Source organism: Enhydra lutris, unplaced genomic scaffold (assembly GCF_002288905.1).
Source record: "Enhydra lutris kenyoni isolate GAN:26980312 unplaced genomic scaffold, ASM228890v2 scaffoldscaffold27, whole genome shotgun sequence".
Classification (NCBI taxonomy): domain Eukaryota; kingdom Metazoa; phylum Chordata; class Mammalia; order Carnivora; family Mustelidae; genus Enhydra; species Enhydra lutris.
This window is the reverse complement of record NW_019154111.1, coordinates 4,660,390-4,683,649: the sequence shown is the minus strand read 5'-3', so window position 1 is coordinate 4,683,649 and position 23,260 is coordinate 4,660,390. Positions and strand designations below refer to the sequence as shown.

General features: G+C 39.2%; 1 protein-coding gene across 8 annotated transcripts in view; it reads left to right on the top strand.

Annotated features, from left to right (window-relative positions):
- The window catches only part of LOC111151855 (putative RNA-binding protein Luc7-like 2), a 63,299-nt gene extending 50,096 nt beyond the window's left edge, over window positions 1–13,203 (top strand). For all 8 annotated transcript variants that reach the window (XM_022510069.1, XM_022510072.1, XM_022510073.1 and 5 more), the window contains 4 exons: window positions 1,018–1,109; window positions 3,872–3,901; window positions 8,324–8,515; window positions 12,176–13,203. In XM_022510069.1, the coding sequence (XP_022365777.1) occupies window positions 1,018–1,109; window positions 3,872–3,901; window positions 8,324–8,515; window positions 12,176–12,353 (492 nt within the window). In that variant the 3' untranslated portion in view covers window positions 12,354–13,203. The remainder of the gene's footprint in view (window positions 1–1,017; window positions 1,110–3,871; window positions 3,902–8,323; window positions 8,516–12,175) is intronic.
- Window positions 13,204–23,260: the final 10,057 nt, after the last annotated feature.

The window sequence follows — 23,260 nt, the reverse complement described above, 5'->3', positions numbered from 1 at the left end:
TTTTATTGCTGAAATTAACCCAAGATCTGTAGTTCGATATTTAAAATAATGAGTCAGAAACATGTAGGGACGTCTCCATATTTATATCAACAGTGAGATCTTCTAAGTATTCTGAGTAGCTAGGAAGATTTTGGATAAGTTTTTATTTAAAATGACAAAGTAAGGGGTGCCTGGGTGGCTCAGTCATTAAGCTCTGCCTCCGGCTCAGGTCATAATCCCAGAGTCCTGGAATCACCCTATATCAGGCCCTGCTCAGCGGGAAGCCTGCTTTTCCCTCTCCCACTCTCCGTGCTTGTGTTTCCTCTCTGTCAAATAAATAAAATCTTAAATAAGTAAATAAAATGACAAAGTAAGTTTCACCTTATCAAATGGTTACTGGGCCCTGAATTAAAACTCAAAAATAGTACCTATTTGGGAATCTTTGCAGATATAGACCTAGCAACAGGACTTTTTAGCGTCTTCCTGGTATTTTTTGAAGCAGTGGAATTAGGATGGTAATTGGAAATGACAATGAAATTAGGATGGTAATTTGGAAATCAGAGAATAGAAACTAATAGTGATTTATAATGCTTAACGTCCTTTAAAAAATACAAAATAGGTGCACCTTCCTGGGTCAATTGTTAGAGCTTGTAACTCTCGTTCTTAGGGTTGTGAGTTGGAGCCCCGCATTGGGTATAGAGATTACTAAAAAAATAAACTTGAAAAAATATAAAATAATGTTAGAAAGCATTCATAGGAGAAGATCTTACAGAAATGATTTTGGAATATTAAGTCATGAAGAAATATGAAATTTTACAAGCATTCCCCAGAAGGGGGAAAGATTTTGGAAACTAGGCTTGTAAATGTAATGATTTTACCCAGCAAAACTTTTAATTAAGTTGTTATTAAATAGATTTTGATGTTCTTTATACTATATTGGGAACCAGATATGGTAGAGTTTAGAATAATTCTTGTTAATGGGCCCAATAAATAATGCTTGTCATTTTTTATTATTCGACCTGTTATTGTCTTTTATAGAGAGTTGTAGCTGAAAAACAGGAGAAAAGAAATCAGGAACGTCTGAAACGAAGAGAAGAAAGGGAGAGAGAAGAAAGAGAGAAGCTGAGGAGGTATGGAGTGATTAATTGAATAGTCCAAGTATGTGAAATTGAAGGTCCCTGGCTATAAAAAGAGATGTGATTGACGCAGGATTCTAGGTGTTAATAAATCTAGATATGGGAGATTTGTTTACTTTTGAAAATATTACCATGTGAAAGTGTTTATACAAATATATTAAGTTATGGCCATTTAAGTCAAGGTGATTTCCTTCAAAATGTATGGAAGGCTAAATAGTGAGTGAGTCACATCCTTATTTTTTGTGAGATTGACTACAAAGCTTTTCTATTTCATAACAGCTAGATTTGTACCAGATGGATATAAAACTCTTCATTTTTATGATATATTTTATTCTTGATGAAAGATTTGAGTTTTGGGGTCCCTCGCTGGCTTAGTTGGTAGAGCATGTGGCTCTTAATCTCAAGGCTGTGATTTGGATTTCCACACTAGGTGTAAAGATTATTTAAAAATAAAATCTTAGGGATGCCTGCCTGGGTGGCTCAGTGGGTTAAGCCTCTGCTTTCAGCTCAGGTCATGAACTCAGGATCCTGGAATCAAGCGCCGCATTGCGCTTTCTGCTCAGCAGGGAGCCTGCTTCCCCCTCTCTCTCTGCCTGCCTCTCTGCCTACTTGTGATCTCTCTGTCAAATAAATAAAATCTTTTTAAAAAATAAAATCTTAAGATATTTTAATCATACTTTGATTTTGTAATTCTTCAATTTTAGAAGCTCTAAACTATTGAAATTGTATCAATAATAGCCAAATGTATGCAATTCTTTTTATATTGGTATTCATTAGGTGATAAATTTATATTCTTCATATTTAGAATGCTTAAATGTTCTGAGTGACTTTTACCCATTGACAGCAAATTGTGTGGCATCATGATGGCAATCTTCTTTGAACTTAAGTACATAACTTTTTTTTAACAACCTTACAATGGATAGCTATGGCACAAAAGAATTAACCTGCAGTTCTAATTTATAATGTTCCCTTAATTGTATTACACATTTCTGAAACTTAAATACTTTATCCCCAGCAGATTTTGTGCCTAATTAAAACCCTTTATAATATGTGACTTGGTCACACCAACTTCCCCTGAGGTTTGAGCATGTTGTATTTCTTCTATTTCAAAATGTTTAAACTAACTTTGTTACATGGCTTGTAGCAGGTAATATTTTTGCACTATAATGAAAAATGATTTTCATGCAGCTATTTTGCCTTTTTAGGGGAAGTGCTGTCTTACATAAATTTATAAATATGTTCTTCAGTTACCATAAGTTTTACCTCATAGCTTTATCAGTATTCTCTTTTGTGTACACTGAGTTTCTATGGGAATAGTTCTCAGCATGGTAATATAAGACCATATAAGTGGCATTAGAAACCTGTTTTTTAAAATTCTGTATATAGTGCCACTGGTTTATATGATTCAGCTGAAGTGATAGTTGAATGAGAAAGAAAAAATTCTTTGCCATGACTACATTTTCATATCTGTAGGTGACAAGAAAGCATATCACTCTTACTCCTTTGCTGTCAACTGACAGATTTTTTTTAACATTGGTTATAAATGCAGTGTTATTTCAGAAATGTGTTTAAAATTATTTTTAAACCTGTGAACTTGAGGAAATAATATAACCAAGAATGAAAGATGAAGAAATTACAAGCAAGTACAGAGTTAAGCAAGGTGGGATTCCAACTATGGTATTGAAAAAGATAATGATAAAAATCACTGTCACTTATTTAAGTGCCTATTATGTATCAGGCATGGTGCTAAGAATTTACCTACATTAGTTCATCTAATCCTTATAATTGCTTCGTGAAATTTCTGTTACTGTCCTTCTTTGGCAAATGACAGGGAAAGCTTAGAGAAAATTTATAATCTGTCCAGGTCACAGATAGTGGTGCAGCGAGAGTTTTAAAACTTAAATCAGGCAGGGGCGCCTGGGTGGCTCCGTGGGTTAAGACTTAAGCTCAGGTCATGATCCTAGCATTCTGGGATCGAGCCCCGCATGGAGCCCTGCATTGCATGCGCTCTCCGCTCAGCAGGGAGCCTGCTTCCCTTCCTCTCTCTCTGCCTGCCTCTCTGCCTACTTGTGATCTCTGTCAAAAAAATAAATAAAATCTTTAAAACAACAACAACAAAAACTTAAGTCAGGCTGAGTCCAAAGCCATCCTTCAGTTGTGCTTTATATTCACCACAGAAGACACCTGTTTCCTAGTACCCAGAATGTTAGCCATTACTATTTATTGAGTGTTAATTATGTGCTAGGAGTGTGAAGAGTGCTTTAATAAGGGAATCGTGTCTTGTTAAAAACAGTTGTTGTAAGACTGAATCGGGTGTTCTAGGGATTATACTATGAGGTTGCTGTTTGAAAGTGAATACGTGTCAAAAAAAAAAAAAAAAAAAGTACATCTCAGAGAAATTTTTTTCTCTTCCCAGAGGGAAAGAAGAAATAACAGATAAAAATAACAAAGAATCTTTCCCAGGTTGGGAAGGGATTTCTGGAGAATTACTGAGTGGTGATGTACCATGTTTTAGTCTCCTAGGAGCATATTCATTTTTAAGAGCCAGGTATCCTACTTAGGGGATCTCCTGTGCCAGTCTGTGGGGAAATCTGTATAGTTTATGGTGTATTTTGGAAAAACTTGTGTGCATTTATATGTGCCTTATATTTATAGAATTAATAAAAAGATTAGAAATCAGGAAGAGTAATTTTAACAGTACTTTTGCTTTTTCTCACTTAATTCTTTTTTTCTAAAAATAGATATTCTTTTTTTAGGTCTCGATCACATAGCAAGAACCCCAAAAGGTAAGTATACACAAAACATATGAGTAGTGAAGTTGGTTTGTTTTTCAGAGGTAATCTTTATATAAGATTAAATGTCTTTTTAGAAAATGAATGAGGGGACGCCTGGGTGGCTCAGTTGGTTAAGCGACTGCCTTCGGCTCAGGTCATGATCCCAGCGTTCTGGGATCGAGTCCCACATGGGGCTCCTTGCTCAGCAGGGAGCCTGCTTCTCCCTCTGCCTCTGCCTGCCACTCTGTCTGCCTGTGCTCACTCTCTCTGACAAATAAATAAAAAAAATCTTAAAAAAAAAAAATGAATGAGAATTGCTAGATTAGTACTCTTAATTCTTCTGTAGTTCCAAGTTTGGGCATTGTGTATTAAGATGTAACTGGTTAGAAGGTACTTATGAGGGGCGCCTGGGTGGCTCAGTGGGTTAAGCCTCTGCCTTCGGCTCAGGTCACGATCCCAGAGTCCTGGGATCGAGTCCTGCATCGGGCTCTCTGCTCAGCTGGGAGCCTGCTTCCTCCAATCTCTCTGCCTGTCTCTCTGCCTACTTGTGATCTGTCTGCCAAATAAATAAAATCTTAAAAAAAAAAAAAAAGGTACTTATAACTTTATTTTATCAAGGATATATACAGTACTCTGGAGGTAAGGGTAAAACTGAAAATACTGGGGTGCATGGCTGGCTCAGTTTGTGGAGCATGTAACTTCTTGGTCTAGGGGTTGTGAGTTCAAGACCAATGTTGGGTATAGAGCCGACTTAAACCAAAAAAAAAAAAAAGAAAGAAAGCTTAAGAATATTTTAGAATATTTTAAAAAAATCTTTAGAAGTGTAGGTTAACTATATACAGAATTTATTTTTAAAATCATTTTGGGTGGTGCATGTCAGAAACGCAGGTCTAAGAAGTTATATCTGTTGAAAATGGAAATAGGTTAAATAGTTGAATACATTTTTTGAAAGATTTTATTTATTAGAGAGAGTGGGCATTGGGGGGTGGGGTATGGGGCAGAGGCAGAGGGAGAAGCAGAGCCCTCCACTGAGCAGGGAGCCAGATGAGGGGCTTGGTCCAGGGACTCTGGGATCACAACCTGAGCTGAAGGCAGACATTTAACGACTGAACCCCCCCCCCCCCAGGCAGCCCTAGTTGAATATATTTTTGAAAGAAACTTAAATGTTAAGAGAAACTTAAATGTTTATTAGTTTTACATCTTGATCTTCACTTTCTATGAGTTTATTACTTACCCTTGTACATAGATGACAACTTGAAAGGGGCACTTTCAGCCCTAATGAGGATAGAACAGTTTCTTTTGACTTGTGGCATTAAAATTTGAGGGCTTTTTGAAGATTTTCTTTACAGTTTTTACTAGTTGCTGGTAATTTTTTTCTGAGAAAGGTGGGGAGACATGGTGTACATCATCATTTTTAATATTTCATGTGCAGTTCCCATGAGTCCATCCCCATCTAGAATGTCCTTATTGTCAAGTCCTGCCATTTTTCTTGTACAGATCACATCTTTTTGAAACCTCCCAAGTACTCTTACCTTTAAAGAGTATTTATTTCTCGAGAACTTATCCCTATAAAACTAGAGCATTTGTTATGAAAGAAAAACCTGCCCAGTTGTGTCAGCCATTTTATATTGTTTCTGAAATGTAGGATCAGAAGTAGAACCATTCGGGCACCTGGGTGGCTCATTTGTTAAAGCTTCTGCCTTAGGCTCAGTTTCATGATCCCAGAGTCCTGGGATCAAGCCCCACATCGGGCTCCCTGGTTAGTCGAGAGCCTGCTTCTCCCTCTCACATTTCCCTTTGCTTGGGTTCCTTCTCTCGCTGCCTCATTCTGTCAAATGAATAAATAAAATCTTTAAAAAAAAAAAAAAAGGATACATTAATTGGTGTCACTATTCTTATTTACCATTGATTAATACAAATTAGACCCTTTGTTGGTTATTTAAACTGTATACATAGAACATCTTCAGATATTGAGGCCAGAAATCTAATTTCTACTGTTCTGCTCCCAGCCACTTGCCTGGTGATTATAATAGCCTCTTCACTGGTCTCTTAATTTCTGTACTTGCCCAGTTCCCTTCTCCACCTCACTCTGGTTTTTATGCATCCGCCAGAATGAGCCCTTTAACAAGTGAAACAGATTACATCAGCCTTCTCTTCACACTCTCCAGAGGTATTCCATTTCACTTAGAAGTGGAAATCCTCCCCATAACTTTTAAGTAGAGTGATCGATCTGAGAGTTGGGGTAGTTACCAATTTATGTCTTGTGTCAGCATATTAATAGCTTCCCCTTGTTCTTCATGTAATTCATCATTGACAGGATCCTGGTTTGAATTATAAGGTATTTGGTCACCCTGCCTGTAAGACCCCTGAATTACTCCCCTTGCTCACTTCATTCCAGCCAAACAGCTATCTTTTAGTCCTTCAACATTCTGAACTTTCTTCTATCTCAGGGCCCTTGCACCTGTGCTCCCTCTACCGGAAGCATCCTATTTTGAGATGGCTGATTAAGTGATTACCTTATGTCATCTTTGCTTAAATGCCGTTTTACCAGAAAAGCCTTTTCTACCTATTCTTTATAAAAGATTACCACTTCATTTCTGTCCATATTTACCTTCTTAATATATAATTTCTTTACTAGTTGATGTATCTTTGTTTACTGCCAGCGTATCTGTGGACTTCTTTCTGGAGCGTAACTTTCATGAGGTTAAGGATTTTGCTTTATTAGCTGCTCGGTCTTTTTCTAGTACCTAGAGTACTGCAGTGTGCACCCCGTAAATACTTAAGTTTATTTGAAAGGAGAGTGAGCAGAGAGAGCACGAGCAGGAGGAGGAGGAGAGGGAGAGGCAGATTCCCCGCTGAGTAGGGAGCCTGATGAGGGGCATGACCTGAGCCACCAACTGAGTCACCTAGGTGCCCCTAAGTACTTTTAAATGAGTAATTGTCTAGAATTTTTTAAAAAATGAATGAAATTACACATTGAAAGACATAGATTTATTGTAATTGCTCAAAATGAGTGACTAAACAAAAATACCTTTTAATAAAACTTGAATGAATTTTATGTTCTGTTCCCTCTGTTGGTTTTCAGAGATACTGTATTCAGGTGTTGAAATCCTCAACTGTGCTTGGTGCTGGGTCCACTAATTACGCTTTCTTTGAATATACTGTTGACATAAGCTGAATGCTTTCAAACTTCCTTTAACAAAATCATCACTTGAAAATGAGCTGTTTGTAAATTGTATCACCTGAATATGCTTTTGTATTTATCAGATTATGAGAAAACATCACATTCTTAACATGACTCAAACTTTTTAACAGCTTTATTTATTTATTTATTTATTTATTTAAAGATTTTATTTATTTATTTGACAGAGATCACAAGTAGGCAGAGAGGCAGGCAGAGAGAGAGGAAGGGAAGCAGGCTCCCCGCTGAGCAGAGAGCCCGATGCGGGACTCGATCCCAGGACCCTGACTGAGATCATGACCTGAGCCGAAGGCAGCGGCTTAACCCACTGAGCCACCCAGGCGCCCTTTTAACAGCTTTATTAAGGCATAATTTACATACCATAAGTTCACCCATTTAAACTGTACAAGTCAATCATTTTTAGTGAACTCAGAGTTACGGAATTGTCAAAGTCAAGTTTAACTCCTTGTCATCACTCTTAAAATGACCTTTAGAACAAAGTTGCGTTATCTTCTTGTTTGTTTTCTCTCAAATGTTTTATGTCTCTGCAAGTGCCATTCCAACCCTCAGACCACACACACATTGTTAGTTTTGTGACATAGAGGAGGCTATGCAAGTATTTTTCACTTGCTGCTGCTGCTTCTTCTTCGGAACGTTTTTCCTTTTCTGTATTTATACTTTTTTCAACTCCAATAAAGTTCTCTAAACTGACTTATGTTAGTTTTTTCTCCCAAATTAAGGACTGCTTTAATAGAGAACTCTGTGTTGATCATGACTAAGCATATTGTGGGTATTCAGACTTACTTTGGTGGTCCTGTCACCTTTTTAATTCAGTTAGTGACTTATCATAAACAATACTCTTTCTTCTGCCTGAATTTTATCCATGTCCATCAGGTACCTACTTTGTTTCTGAAGTATCCCAGAAATATTAGAAGTTTAAATGAAATACAAATCCATAAAACATCTGGAGAAAACAAAGCATGGAGTAGTGGTATGGATTGTTGTCATAATTTTTATAATATTCTTGATGTAAATCTGTACAACAGTGATTGGGCCCTGAGACTAGTGTTTCATTTGTATTTTGGAATTTCAGTATATAGCTAATATGCCAGCATTTTATTTTGGTGTAGATTGAGCTGACTGGATGGAACTGGCATTAAGTCATGTTATTCAGATACCGTAAAAGAGAAGGCTTTAGTAAAGGAGGTGCATTGCTGAGAAAGCTAAAAACTAAAGCAAAGGTTTTGTTGTAGGTCCAGGTCCAGAGAGCATCGCAGACATCGGTCTCGCTCCATGTCACGGGAACGGAAGAGGAGAACTCGATCCAAATCTCGGGAGAAACGCCATCGCCACCGATCCCGCTCCAGCAGCCGCAGCCGCAGCCGCAGCCACCAGCGCAGTGGGCACAGTTCTAGAGACAGGAGCAGAGAGCGATCCAGGAGGAGGTACTGAGGTGTCCATAAGAGGATATGGAACTACCTTTATGGTTTAGAGTTGGAATACTGCTGGTTTGACACTTGCATCTGGTCACATGTACACATTTGTGTGTGAGTGTATAACATTTTTCCCCTGATGATATGGGTAGTTAAAGAATACACTTAGGAGCCAGAGTAAGAAATTGGAACCAATATGTGATGCAGAGGTATTGCTTTTTCTCTGCTTAGTGTATTTTGGAAAAAAAAAGTACTTTGTGGGCAATTTTAGGTACCAATACTCCATTTTTTCAGTATGTATTGGCAGATTAGGGGTTCTGAGAAGCCCTTTCATTTAAAGAGTTTAGCTTTGCTTGACTTACTGTTTTCCAAACTTCTTTGAGCTGGTGCACTTTTTCAGAGCAGACACCTTCTGGTATATTGTTTTAACTGCACTATAGGTATACGTTGCTATATACAGTTAGCTTGGTGGGGCAGATTCAGAATCTTGAGGTTGGACTTCCTCAGCGTGAAAATTTGAAAGATGTAAGGGAGAGCAGATCTAGGGTGTGGTACGTTGCAGGACCTGAATATTTTTTCAGGATAAAGGATTAGAATGTGTGATAGAGCCTTAGCACTCAAATCTACATTGACCAAGCTCCCAAAACTTCTCAGGTCACAAGATGGTCCTTAAGCCAGTTCATTTCTATGAAACCTATAAACCATGCTTACAATTGCTTTTTTCATTACAACTCTTCTTAAGCATATGTGTAATCTTTTTTGAGTGCCTAGCACCTACTAGTCTTAAATTTTCTAATGATTACTCTCCATAAAGCCCATGATAGAATTCACAGAAAGCGGATAAAAATCTTTTGGCGGGGGTGGGGGAGAGGAGGGAAGCCTTTCCTTGGAACCACTCACACACACAGTTGGTGAATAGGGTTTCACTGAGTATTTTCTTTATATTCTTGCCTTGTTCCAAGTAGATCCTTTTCCCTCCTCCAGCTTTACTGAGGTATAATTGACAACATTTTAAGATATTTAAGGTGTACTTTGTGGTGACTTGATATCTATATATATATATAGATTTATATATATATATATGTGTGTATTACACACACACACACACACACACACACACACACACACACACACACACACACACACACACACACACACACACACACACACACGTTATGAAAAGGTTCCTGCCAGTGGTTAATGAACATATCTTTCACTTCAGGTGTTTATCATCCCCCCCGCCCCCAGCTCCCCGCCCCGGAAAACATTTATGTTCTCTTATTAGCGAACTAGTTCAAGTAACTCTAGTAAGAATTGTATACTTGCTTCAATACTAGGCCTAGTAAAAAATAACCAAAAAGTATATTGTAGTTGAGCAACTTTATTGTAGTTGAGCAACTTTATTCATGTTAGAACATAAGAATAACATCTTCTATAATAAACAGACTGGTCTAATACTTAAAGTGCTACAGTGCACATCCAGAGTAGTATAGAAGTTTAGATGAAGTAAATACCAGAGAAATTAAAAAAGGCTTCAGAAAGTAGGTAAAACCAGGTAGTAAAAAGATAATTCGAGATGGAGTAACTATCACAGACCAATGCAGAGAATGAACAAATTCCCTCTGAGATTTACCTGCACTGTGTATTTTGAGAGTCACACTACTGATGGATGGAAGGTATGGAGAGTTTGTTTGTGAACCTGCCCACAGGTCATTGTTTCTGGTATCTGTGAACTCTCAAATGTCTTTATTAAATGGTGGTGGGGGTGGAAGGGAGGGGCATGTCGCCTCACCAGGGTTATGTTATCCTAGTCCCTAATGGTTCCTGCATTTATGAAGTTGTAGAGGAGATATTTCTGCTGTCCTACATGACACACTTAATATTTTCAGCATGTTTATAAGCAGGTTTATTTTTGTAAAACTATTAAAAGTTTTTGCTTTTCTCAAGAGCACTTATAATCTCGACAACTTATTCTCTTTCAAAGCAGCCTTCTGTGTTTTTACCAAAAATAAGTAGGCAATTGCTATATATTTCAGTTTAAATTTCAAGGTAAAGATCCTAGTCACAAGTCTCATGATTTTCTTTTTCCCCAATTGTGAAATACTGGTCTGATATGATTCTGTTGGTGACATTTCCCTGGCAACAGTTATCTTAATAAATGAGGACTTAACTTGCATTTTTCTACTTCCTGGTCTGTTGAAACACCTAGTGCAGTCTTGAGAGTCGGACTGCTTGGGTTCAGTGGCCTTGGCCAAGTAATCTCATTATCCTGTTTTGCCCCCCATCTTCGAAGTACCTCTGTTAGGATTAGTGGTAGTTTGAATGACATAGTGTAAGTAAACTGATTGGATGGGACATTGTAATCCCTCACAAAATCGTAGTTGATGCTCATCTCATGGTTATCTTCCAGTTAGTACTGACCTCTGAGACTTACCTGCAACTGTGTCCTTAATTCTTAGGCATCATCTCTCTCCATAGTCTATTCTTAAAAAGATTGTGGAGAGGATTATTACACTGTGATTTTTTTTCTTTCTCACATCTTTTTAAAATCAGTAGAACATGCTCAAAGCTGATACTAACTTTTGAACCTTTCTGCTTGAATCCTCCTTAACATTATTTCTAAAACTGAGTATCATATTTTTTTCCTGCCTTAGAAGTTCAAAGTATTACTTGACCCATGTTCAGAATTAGGATCTGAGGCCTGGTTAAGTGAGATTATATAAAAAGTACCATGTCACTTGTAAAGAACCAAGTAAATGTAATATATATTACTGATTCATTCTAGATGTTAAAAGTATAGATTTTATATTCTGATCCCATAATAGCCTTTGATCTTCCTTCTTACTGAATCTCTGCTGTGAGCCTGTTATCACTTACCTTTCTTAACGAAACTGGGTATGGGAATGGAGAGATAGTATCCAGAAACGGTTATGGTTAATCAAGATACAGGGTGATGATCATCTTTCTGTGTCTTCCATTCTTATTTTTCTCTGTTAGTTGAATGAGCTCACTCAGGAAGAGTAAAGAGGATTCAAAAATGATAAATGATTATTTAAAGCCATGTCATTGACTGGTTCTCTAGTATCTAAGTCGTGTTGGCAAACTGTTGCCTGCAGACCAAATCTGGCCCCATAGCCTGTTCTTCGAATAGCTAGTGAGCTATGGGTGGTTTTTACAGTGTTAAAGGGTTGATAAAAAGAAAAGGAAGAAGAATACCCCCTTAAGTAATTAGTCTCTGGCCAGACAGCAAAGAAAAAAAGGTTTGCTGACCCCCATTCTAAGTCCTTAATTTCCACCCAATTGGGCACCTGTACTGTTTGTTTTTTTTTTTAATTGGTTAACACTTCCCCTTTTTAAAGGTATTGTCTACACTATTTTTTTAATATTAAACACATTTGCCATGAATTGGAAAACCTTTATGATTACCTCTGAGATAATGAGAACATACTCTATTAAGTCATTATTTTAGCTTATGGTTTCTGACCCTTAATTTGTTTTCACCCATCTCCCTTGTCAGATTGGGTAATGCTCTTTTTGGTCAGAAAACTGGCTCCTCTTTCTTGGATGTATTCTGTATAACTTCAGCTGTCCGTACCTTAATATTTATCCGATTCTTTCATTTGGATATTGGGTTTCCCAACACATTTTGCTCCTCAAATTAATATTTTTCAGATCCTCAAAAGAAAGATTCAGAGACCAAGACTTAGCATCACGTGACAGAGACAGGAATTCAAGAGACAGATCACCTCGTGACAGAGATCGAAAAGATAAGAAGCGGTCCTATGAGAGCGCTAATGGCAGATCAGAAGACAGGAGGAGCTCTGAAGAGCGCGAAGCAGGGGAGATATAATTAGCTGTGTACATATCCTCAATCTTTAAGCTTCCTATGGAGTTACATACTATTGTTTAGTTTACAGCTGTTGGGGGTAACAGTGAGCAGTTCCAGACTCCGATCCAAATAGGCTAGATGCGCAGTATCTAACTTGATCTGAACTGAACTTGTTTCCCCGATGAAGCCTAAAACTACATCCATAGTTTCTGGTGAACCTGTAATGCGATTCTGAAAGTACAGTTTTATATAATAAGATGCTGATATCTTTATTCTTTCTAGTAGGAGTGATAGTGAACGAATTGTGTTGCTTGCCTTGGGATTTTTTGAACATTTGTAAAATGCTGTCTTCCTTTCTAGTCCACCAACAACAGCTTTCAGAATTTTTCTTTTTAATTCTTCTTCCTCTGACTTTTGTATCCCCTAATACCTCCACCCTCTAATTATCAGAGAAAGGGGGAGCAGGGAAGCAATATAACTTCTGTTCTAAGGTTCTGTTCCCATTTATTACTAGCTGATTACAGAGCATTTATACTGGAAAGTGTGCTGGAGAAATTTAAATACTGAGAGTTTTTGTTTTGTTTTACGGTGCCTATTTAGAGTTGGAAGTTGAACAGCTGTTGCATTACCTACTTTGCTTTTTTTATTGAAATTTTGAAATCAAACATGTCTTGATTTTTGTTCTATTGAATTGCTATGTTCAGGATGTTTTGGAAAGGGGGGTGGGGGCAGGGACTCTTTCATAAGCACTTGTTTTATTTTGTGTGTGTGGAGTATAAAGGCTACAACCTTATTGTAAAAATTAATAAAATGAAACAATCACCACCACCATCATTAAACTGTAACTTGTCTAGTAAATTGTCACTAGAACTATTTGCTGTGGGCATTTCTTCCATTCTGTTTTATCGTTATTAGTGCCTTACCGTGCAAGGCACCAAAGGAAGTAAAGATGAGCTGTTGCTCCAACTGGGCCCCGTGGTGACTGTATTCCAGCTGCTCCAGGGTTGTCTAACAACTGCTATGGAGAAGGACCAGACCTACAAAAGAAATTGGGTTTTTCTGTGTTTTTTTTTTTTTTTTTTTTTTTTTTTTTTTTAGCAAAATAAAATAAAAACGTGGTGTAATCAATGTAACGAGAACAGTTTCTCCACTGAAGAACCGTGTACCTACTAGTGATTTTAAATAATAGTTGGGAGGTATCCCTTGTGATTCTAGAAAATCTAGGAACAAAAATACTTCAGCAAAGTTAGTGTCTAATATCACCTTCTAAGAATTGTCTTTGGACCCCTAGTGTGACAGCTTTAATATGACTGAGGTACATGGGCCACAGAGGCAAAGAGAAATTAATTTCAAGTCGCAAATTTACATCTAAAAGGGACACTGAGCAAATTTACTAAGCTGCGTATCATTAACGGAAGGTTTGCTGCCATATTTAGTTCCACACACTCCAGTTTATGCAGGGTTCAGGCTGAGAACCATTGCCCTCAGTGGCCCATTTTCTTTTACTCTTGGTTTCTGAGGAATTGTTTTTTTTTTTTTTTCAACTCCTTTGGATTTAGTACCTTGGGGTGTGGAGTAAGACCAAACAGGTTAAGTTGGCAGATAAAAGGAGACCAAAAACTCCAAAACGTTGGAAAATGTCTTCACGTTGTTTAAGTGACGCTTACTACCTCTCTGCCTAATTGCATAAGTGTTTATTAGCTGTTAATGCAGTTCTGATTTGTAGGGCAGCACCGGCTACACGACCATCAGCAGGTCAGCAATAGCCAGTGAAGGACATCATCATCTGGGGCTGGGCTACCCTGTTGGAGCACTTCAGCTGCCTGGCTCTTTAAAAATCTCATTTTAAAAACCCTTTTAGAACAATTCTGTTGCTTAGGTACATCTAGTATTAGGATTTTGGGATAAGCAATCTACATTTTTAATCATCACCCTTAAGCCAGGGCAGCTACTCTGAATTAGAGTAACCTTAAAATCTCATTATCTGTAAGAAGGTGGAAGAGTATCTTCCATACTGAGAAGGACTTTCTTGTTTAAGGTTTTGCCAGAAGGAAAGCATGCACAAGCAGAGGAGGGATAGAGGGAGAGAAGCAGGCTCCTGCTAAGCAAGGAGCCAGGTACATTCTGAGAAGGATCTTAAGACCGAAGGTGATCAGGGCATTGTGCAGCTGTCTTCCGCCTCTGTTTTCTAGGCTGTGTTTTCTGCAGCTCTCCGGACCTTAATCCCGGTATCTTCTGGAGCAAGGAGCATGAAGGTGAGGTCACAGCTTAGTTAAAGTGGTACTCCTGGTATGGAGGGGAAGGCGGCTGCAGAGGACCTTGGCTTCCCTCACCCCACAAATCCAACTATCCATTCATCCTTAATCCCCCCAATCAGCCGCAAGACTGGCAGAACAGACTCCACAAATAAAACCAAAGCATAGAGATGGAGTTTGTGGAGAAATGGGTCCTGGCTGCTGCAGAGAAGAGGGAACCCTGGTTATGGAGAAGGTTGAGAGGGAGTGAGAGAGAAAGAGGAGCATATAGGGGAATGCTAAAGGACAAGGTTTCCTCATAGTCATTGGTTTGGAAAGTGAGAGGAGCTGAATGTGAGTTTGCAACCAGTGAGACTTAAAGCCAGAAGTTCTGTTAGCAGGCCGGGCTCCTGCAGAGTCCAGTCTGGAGGCATGCAGCTGCTGTTGGAAAGAAGGCAAGCAAACAAGCTGGGGACAAATACCACGATCTGAGGAGTGCTAGTGGAAACGGGGGTAGGGGGATTATTTTATCTTCTCCAAGTGTGACTAAAGGCAGTATTCACTGTAGGTACCTCTCCAAGAACAAAGAAGCTGGCCCTGCTCTTGCCTGCCCTTGCCCTCCCATGTCCCTCAGCATGAACACAGAGCCACCTGCAGGAACTGGCTGCCTAACTTGCTTACAGTAAGCCCCATACCTCTGTGCCTCAGTAGAACTGCCCTTCTCAGTCAAGCCTGCTTTAGACCCAAGTGTGGCAAGCCCCCTCATCCAGAAGGCCAGCACAACCCCCCTGTCCATACCACGTCTCCCAACCAGAGCCTCATTGAAAGTTTCATCTCAAGCATATCAAAGCCCACCCAACTAAAATTCGCCAGCTCAAACATTCAGGCCAGGCACCAAACACTGCCCATGGCAGGGAAGGAGAGGTTCTGCAGATGAAGGGCTGAAAGGATAGAGGAGCTGAACTACAACAGCAGAAAACATGCAGCACACTCGGAGACACTCCGTGAAGGACCAGGACCAGGGCACTATAGGACTTCCTTCAAACCATTTCTTTGGGAAGCAGGAAACCTAATTGGCCACAGGAGCAGGCAGAGACTTAGACAACATGAGAAGGCAGATGAATTTATCCCAAATAAAAGAACAAGATAAGGCCATGACCAGAGATCTAAGTGAAATGGAAGTAATATGCCCGATGGAGAATTTAAAGCAATGATCATAAGGATACTCATGGGGCTTGAGAAAAGAATGGAAGACATCAGTGAGACCCTTACCATGGAGATAGGAGTTTTTAAAAAAATGCAATAAAGGAGATTAGAATTAGAAGCATTCATGATGCAATGAACAGCAGGCTGGAAGAAGAGCAACAAATTAATGACTTCAAGTATAGTAAAGAAGCTGAACAAAAGGAAAAAAGAATCATACAAAACGAGAATAGATTTAGGGAACTCATCGACTCCATCAATGTAATAACATTCATAGGAGTCCCAGAATAAGAAAGAAAAATGGGGACAAAATTTACTTGAAGCAGTAGCTGAAAACTTTCCTACTCTGGGGAAGGAAACAGACATCCAGGTGCAGGAGACAGAACAGCCAAACAAAACAAAAAAACCACAAAAGCAGGCCATCACCAAGACAATTAAATTTACAAAAGACAGTCATAAGAACATCTTAAACACACTAACACAATATAAAACCATTACTTATTAGAGAAAACCCATAAGGCTATCGGCAGATTTTTCATCAGAACCCCTGCAAACCAGAAGGGACTGTGGCATGATCTATTCAAAGTGCTGAGAGGGAAAAATCAGCCATCAATACTCTACCCAGCAAAGCTAACATTCAAAGTAAGAGAAAAGAGTTTCCCAGACAAAAATTAATCGTGACCACTCAACCATCCCTGCAAGAAATATTAAAGGAGAAATAGAAGAGACAAAAGGTGACAGAATGGAGGTAGGAAGCAAATGCAGTAAAAATGACTTTATTAAAAAAAAAAAAATCCTTCAAGGAACTCAAAAAAGATGCAAAATATGACAACATATACCTAAAATGTAGGGAGGATAGGAGTCAAGAGTGGGTTCAGACTTAAGCAACCATCAACTTAATACAGACTGCTATATGTAGAAGTTATATGCAAACCTAATGGTAACCACAAATCAAAATAGAAATACACAAAGAATAATGAGAAATTCAAATTGCTCAAGAAAACCAGCAAACCAAATGACAGATAAAGGGCTAGTATCCAAAATCCATAAAGAACTTAACCAAACTCAACACCCAAAGAACAAGTAATCCGATCAAGAAATGGTCAGAAGACATGAATAGACATTTCTGCAAAGAAGACATCCAAATGGCCAACAGACTCATGAAAAAGTGCTCTTCCTCACTTGGCATCAAGGAAATACAAATCAAAACCACAGTGACATTCCACCTCACACCAGTCAGAATAGCTAAAATTAGCCAGTCAGTGAACAACAGGAGTTGGAGAGGATGTGGAGAAAGGGGAACCCTCCTACACTGTTGGTGGGAATTCAAGCTGGTGTAGCCACTCTGGAAAACAGCATGGAGGTTCCTCAAAAAGTTGAAAATAGAGCTACCCTATGGCCCAGCAATTGCACTACAGTATTTATTCCAAAAGTAAAAATGTAATGATCCAAAGGAGTGCCTTCACTCCCAATGTTTATAGCAGCAATGTCCACAATAGCCAAACTGTGGAAAGAGCCCAGATGTCCATCAACAGATGAATGGATAAAAAAGAGGTGGTGTGTGTGTGTGTGTGTGTGTGTGTGTACACACAAAATGGAATATTATGTAGCCATCAAAATGAAATCCTACCATTTCCAGTGACGTGGATGGAACCAGAGGGTATTATGCTAAGTGAAATAAGTCAGAAAGGTAATTATCATATGATCTCACTGATACGTGGGATTTGAGAAACAAGGCAGAGGATCATAGGGGAAGAGTGGAAAAAATGAAACAAGAAAATAGACAAACCATAAGAGACTCTGAACTCTGGAAATAAACAGTTGTTGGGGTGGGGAGGGGTGGGAGGAGTAGGGTGGCTGGGTGATTGACACTGGTGAGAACATGTGTTGAGGTGAGCACTGTGTATTGTTTACAACTGATGAATCACAGACCTATACCCTTGAAACAAATACATACGTTAAAAAAAAAAAACAAACCACAAACCATGAAAAAGGATGAGAGAAAGTCCCCCACAAACCATAAGACAGTAAAATGAAAAGAAATGGTTGTCAATAATTACTTTGAATGTAAATGGACTAAATGCTCTAACAGAAGACATAGGGTGACAGAGTGGATTAAAAAACAACAAAGCAAGACCCATCTACATATTCCTTACAAGAGACTCAAAAAAATTTTAAGATTTTGCTTTGAAGTAATCTCTACATCCAACATTGGGGTTGAACTTATTACCCCTAGATTAAGAGTCCCATGCTCCACCGAGACAGCCAGGTGCCTCAAAAGACTCTTTCAGAACTAAGGACACTTGCAGATTGAAAGTGAGAGGATGGAGAAACATTCAAGAGGATGTCAAAAGAAAGCTGGAGTAGCAGTATATCGGACCAACTGGGCTTTAAAACAAAGGCTGTAATGAGACAAAGCCACTATATAATAGAGGAGACAATTCAACAAGAACATAGGACAATTATAGATTTTTATGCATCCAACATGGGAGCACTGAAATATATAAAACAAAGAAAGGAACTAATGAATAACAGATCAGGTTAGTAGGGGATTTGAACACCCTAGATCAACTGACAGATCATCTGAACAGAAAATCAAGGAAACACTGGCTTTGAATGACACACTGGGCCGGAAGGACTTAACAGATATATGCAGAACATTTCGTCCTACACCAGAATACACATTACTTTAAGTGTACATGCAACATTCTTTAGAACAGATCACCTATTAGCCCACTAAACAAACCCCAACAAATTCAAGAAGCTGCAAGTCCCACCATGTACCTTTTCTGATCACGACATTATGAAACAGGAAGTCAACCACAAGAAAAAAGTCTGAAAAGATCGAAAACACATGAAGGTTACCTAGCATGCTACTAAACAATGAAGAGAGGAAGGAGAATGAAGGGGTCAACCAGGAAATAAGAGTACATGGAAACCAATGAAAATGAAAACCACAGTCCAAAACACTTGGGATGCAGCGAAGTGGCCCTAAGAGGGAACTATACAGCAATACAGGCCTACCTGAAGAAGCAAGAAAAATCTCAACCTGACGTTACACCTAAAGGAGCTAACAAACGAAACCAAAAAACAGCAGAAGAAAGGAAATAATAGAGATGAGAGCAGACATAAAGGATATAGAAACTAAAAAATCCCAGTAGGACAGATCAGTGAAATGAGGATTTGGTTCTTCTAGAACAACAGAATTGTAAACCTCTAGCCAGACTTAGCCAGACAAAGGGCCCAAATAAAATCACGAAAGAGAGGAGAAATACCAACACCACAGAAATACGATCATAAGAGAATACAGTGAAAAACGACACGCCAACAAATGGGACAACCTAGAAGAAATGGGTAAGTTTCTAGAAACATCAACTGCCAAAATGGAAATGAAAAAATAGAAAACTTATAGAAAAGAGACTAATAACCAGCAAAGAAACTGAATCAGTGATCAACTCCCAACAGACAGAAGTCCAGGGCCAGATGGCTTCATAGGCAAATTCTACCAAACACTTTAAAGAAGATTTAATACCTATTCTCAAACTATTGCTAAAAATAGAAAAGGAATAACTTCTACATTCATTCTATAAGGCCAGAATTACCCTGATAGCAAAACCAACACTTTAGAAAAAAGAGAGAGAACTACAGGCTGATATCCTTAATGAACATATATACAAAAGTCCTCAATACTAGCAAACCAGATACAACAACATAGTTTTAAAAGTGACCACAATCAAGTGGGATTTATTCCTGGTTTGTAAGTGTGATTCAATATTCACAAATCAATAAACATAATATACCACATCTGTAAGTTTAAGAACCATATGATTATTTCGATTGGTGCAGAAAAAGCATTTGACAAAGTACAAACATCCATTCATGATAACAACCCTAAACAGAGTAGCTTTACAAAATCCGCATATGAAAAACCCACAGCTAATACCATTCTAAATACGGAAAAATTGACAGCTTTTTCTTCTGGGTCAGGAATAAGACAGGGATATCTACGCCCACCACGTTATTCCACAGAGTACTAGAAGTCCTAGGCACAGCAGTCAGATAACAATAAGAAGTAAAAGGCATCCACATTGGTAAGGAAGAAGTCAAACTTTCACCATTTGCAGATGACCTGATCCACTATGCAGAAACCCGAAAGACTCCTCTGAAAAAGTGCTAGGAATGATAAATGAATTCAGTAAAGTTGCAGGACACAAAAATTAGCATACAGAAATCTGTTGCATTTCTGTACACAAACAAAGAAGCAGAAAGAGAAGGAATTAATCCCATTTATAGTTGCACCAAAAATAGTAAGATACCTAGGAATAAATCTAACCAAAGAGGTAAAAGACCTTTACTCTGAAAACTCTAAAATACTGATGAGACAAACTGAGGCTAACACTAAGAAATGGAAGGACAGCCCATGCTTACAGGTTGGAACAAATTTTGTTAAAATGTCTATACTGCCGAAAGCATTCAACACATTTAATACAATCCCTGTCCATCAGTATTTTTCATGAAGCTAAAACAATGCTAAAATTTGTATGGAACCACAGAAGAATAGCCAGAGCAATCGTAAGAACAAAGCTGGAGGCATCACAATTCTGGACCTTGAGTTTTGTTTTATTTTTAAAGATTTTATTTATTTGAGAGAGAGCAAAAGTGGCAGAGATCACAGAGGGAGAGGGAGAAGCAGGCTCTTCACTGAGCAGGGAGCCCAATGCGGGGCTTTATCCCAGGACCCCGGGATCATGACCTGCGTTGAGGGCAGATGCTTAACTGACTGAGCCACCCAGGCGCCCCTGGGCTTTGAGTTGTTTTAGAAAGCTGTAGTGATCAAAACGGTATGGTGCTGGCAAAAAAAAAAAAAAAAAAAAGACACTAGATCAGTGGAACATAACAGAACATAATAGAAAGCCCAGAAATAAACCCACAATCATCTGGTCAGTTAAGCTTCAACAAAGGAGGTGAGAATATTCAGCAGGGAAAAAGATGGTCTCTTCAACAAATGATGTTGGGAAACCTGGACCGGCAAGATGCAAAAGATGAAACTTGACCACTTTCTTAACATCGTACACAAAAACTCAAAATGGGTTAAAGACCTAAATGTGAGACCTGAAACCATAAAAAGCCTATAAAAGAGCACAGGCAGTAATCACTCTGACACTGGCCATAGATAGCAGTGTTTTTCCAAGTAGGTCTCCTGAGGCAAAGAAAAACAAAAGCAGAAATAAACTACCAAGACTACATGAAAATCGAAAGCTTCTGCACAGCTGAGGAAACAACTAAAAGACAACTTACTGAATTCGAGAGGATATGTGTAAATGACCTGTCTGATGAGGGGCTAGTATCCAAAATTAATAAATAATCTATTTAACACCTCCAAAATAAATAATTAATTTAAAAATGGGCAGAGGACATGAAAAGGCATTTCTTCAAAGATGGCCAACAGACACATGGAAAGATGCTGAACATCGCTGTCAAAGAAATGCAAGTCACAGCTACGAGGTGACAGCCCTTCACACCTGCAGAATGGCTACAGTTAACAACACAGGAAACAAAAACTGACAAGGGTGTGGAGAAAAAGGAACCCTCTTGTGCTGTTGGTAGGATTGCAAACCGATGCATTGTGGAAAACAGTATGGATGTTCCTCAAGAAAAAAAATAGCACTATCGTCGGATCCAGCGATCTCACTACTGGGGATTTTCCCAAAGAATACAAGGACAGTAATTCAGATGGATACATGCACCCAGTGCTTATAGGAGCATTATTTACGACGGCCCAATTACAGAAAAAGTCCGAGTGTCTATCGATGGATGAATGGATAAACAAGATGTGGTACAATGGAACATTAGCCATAAAAAAATGTTATCTCACCACACGCAACAGCATGGATGGATCCAGAGCGCAATGCCAAGTGACTTATGTTAGTCCCGGACAAGTACCATGTAACTGCACTTTTACAGAATTTCAGAAATGAACCAAGCAAAGGGAAAAGGCAGGGAGGCAAACCAAGAAACAGACTCTTAGCTGTAGAGAACAAACTGATGGTTATCGGAAGGGAGTGGGTGTGCAGATGGGGTTAAGCAGTGCACTTGTGAGGAGCACCGGCGGATGTCTGGGAGGGATTATGGAATCACTATTATTCCATGTGTATGGAAACTAATATTATACTATGTTAACTGGAATTTTAAGATTGATTTATTTTAGAGAGCAAGCAGGGGGGGAGGGGCGGATGGAGAGGGAGACTCTTAAGCAGACTCCATGCTGAGCGTGGAGCCTGGACAGAGCACTTGACCTCATGACCCTGAGATCACCACCAGCGCGGAAACCCAGAGTCGGATGCCTAACTGACTGCACCACCGAGGCACCCCTAGAATTTATTTATTTATTTTACGGATTAATTTGTTTTAGAAACAGCGCAAGCAGTGGGGAGGTGGAGAGAAAATCTCCAGCAGACTCCACGCTAAGCCCAGAACCCGATACAAGGCTCAATCTCACAACCCTGAGATCGTGTCCTGAGCCAAAACCCAGAGTCAGACACTCAAATTGACTGAGCCACCCAGGTGCCCCATGTTAACTGGATTTAAAAACAAAACAAAACAGTGTTACTGCCCGTGCACCAGCAGATAGTGCAAAATGGAAGGCCAAAGATGGAGTCAGTATTGGCGGCACTCCTACACCCCACCCCCAATATCTTTATGGCCCATGTAACATCCGTGTGCCATTCTTCTATGACCCGAGATGACAAATGTCTTACAGACAACAGACCTGGCAAATCTTTCTTGAGCAGCAACACAGTAAGTGTTTGGTCCTCATTAGCGAATACCAGCCCTGGCTTTTCAGCATTCTTCATTGTTGAGGGGTAGGGGCTATGACCACTCTCCCCCTGCTGGAAAGGGGCACCCATAGGATTTGACAGGCGAAGCTGCTGCCATCTAATTGCAAACATTCCCTAGTACTAACTGGAAGCCCCAGCCTTCGTGGAGCCATCATTTCGGAACTCTGATGTATAGACTGACCATCTTCCGCATTTCAGAAGTCAGTTCCTAGTGGTCTCATTTCCGGAGGCTGTCCTGCCAGTGGGCTTTCAAAATCCAGCCTGTCATGTGCAGCTGGGTAGAAAATTAGCCAGATCTGCAAAGAAACCAGAGGAATTCAGGATCCAGCCTCATTTTATAGGTAATCAATCATTCAGGGATAATCAGAACTAGAATATTTCTCCCATAAAGGCGTTTTACTTTATTCCCTCTCTAAACTCTCTGTCAGAGGTACCCAAATTAAGAGTTACTTGTTTGTGAAGCAAATTGTCTTAACAAACTTGGCCCAATTACCTACGGAAGTGTAGCAAGAACAGTGATTGGCCATACAGGTTCCTTTAAATCCAGTTTGCGAGAGCGTCTCCTAAGGAATTTCAGATTGTGCCTGTAACAGCTTAAGAGCCAAGCCACACACTTGCCATCAGACTTGCCTATAAATACCTATAGAATTGG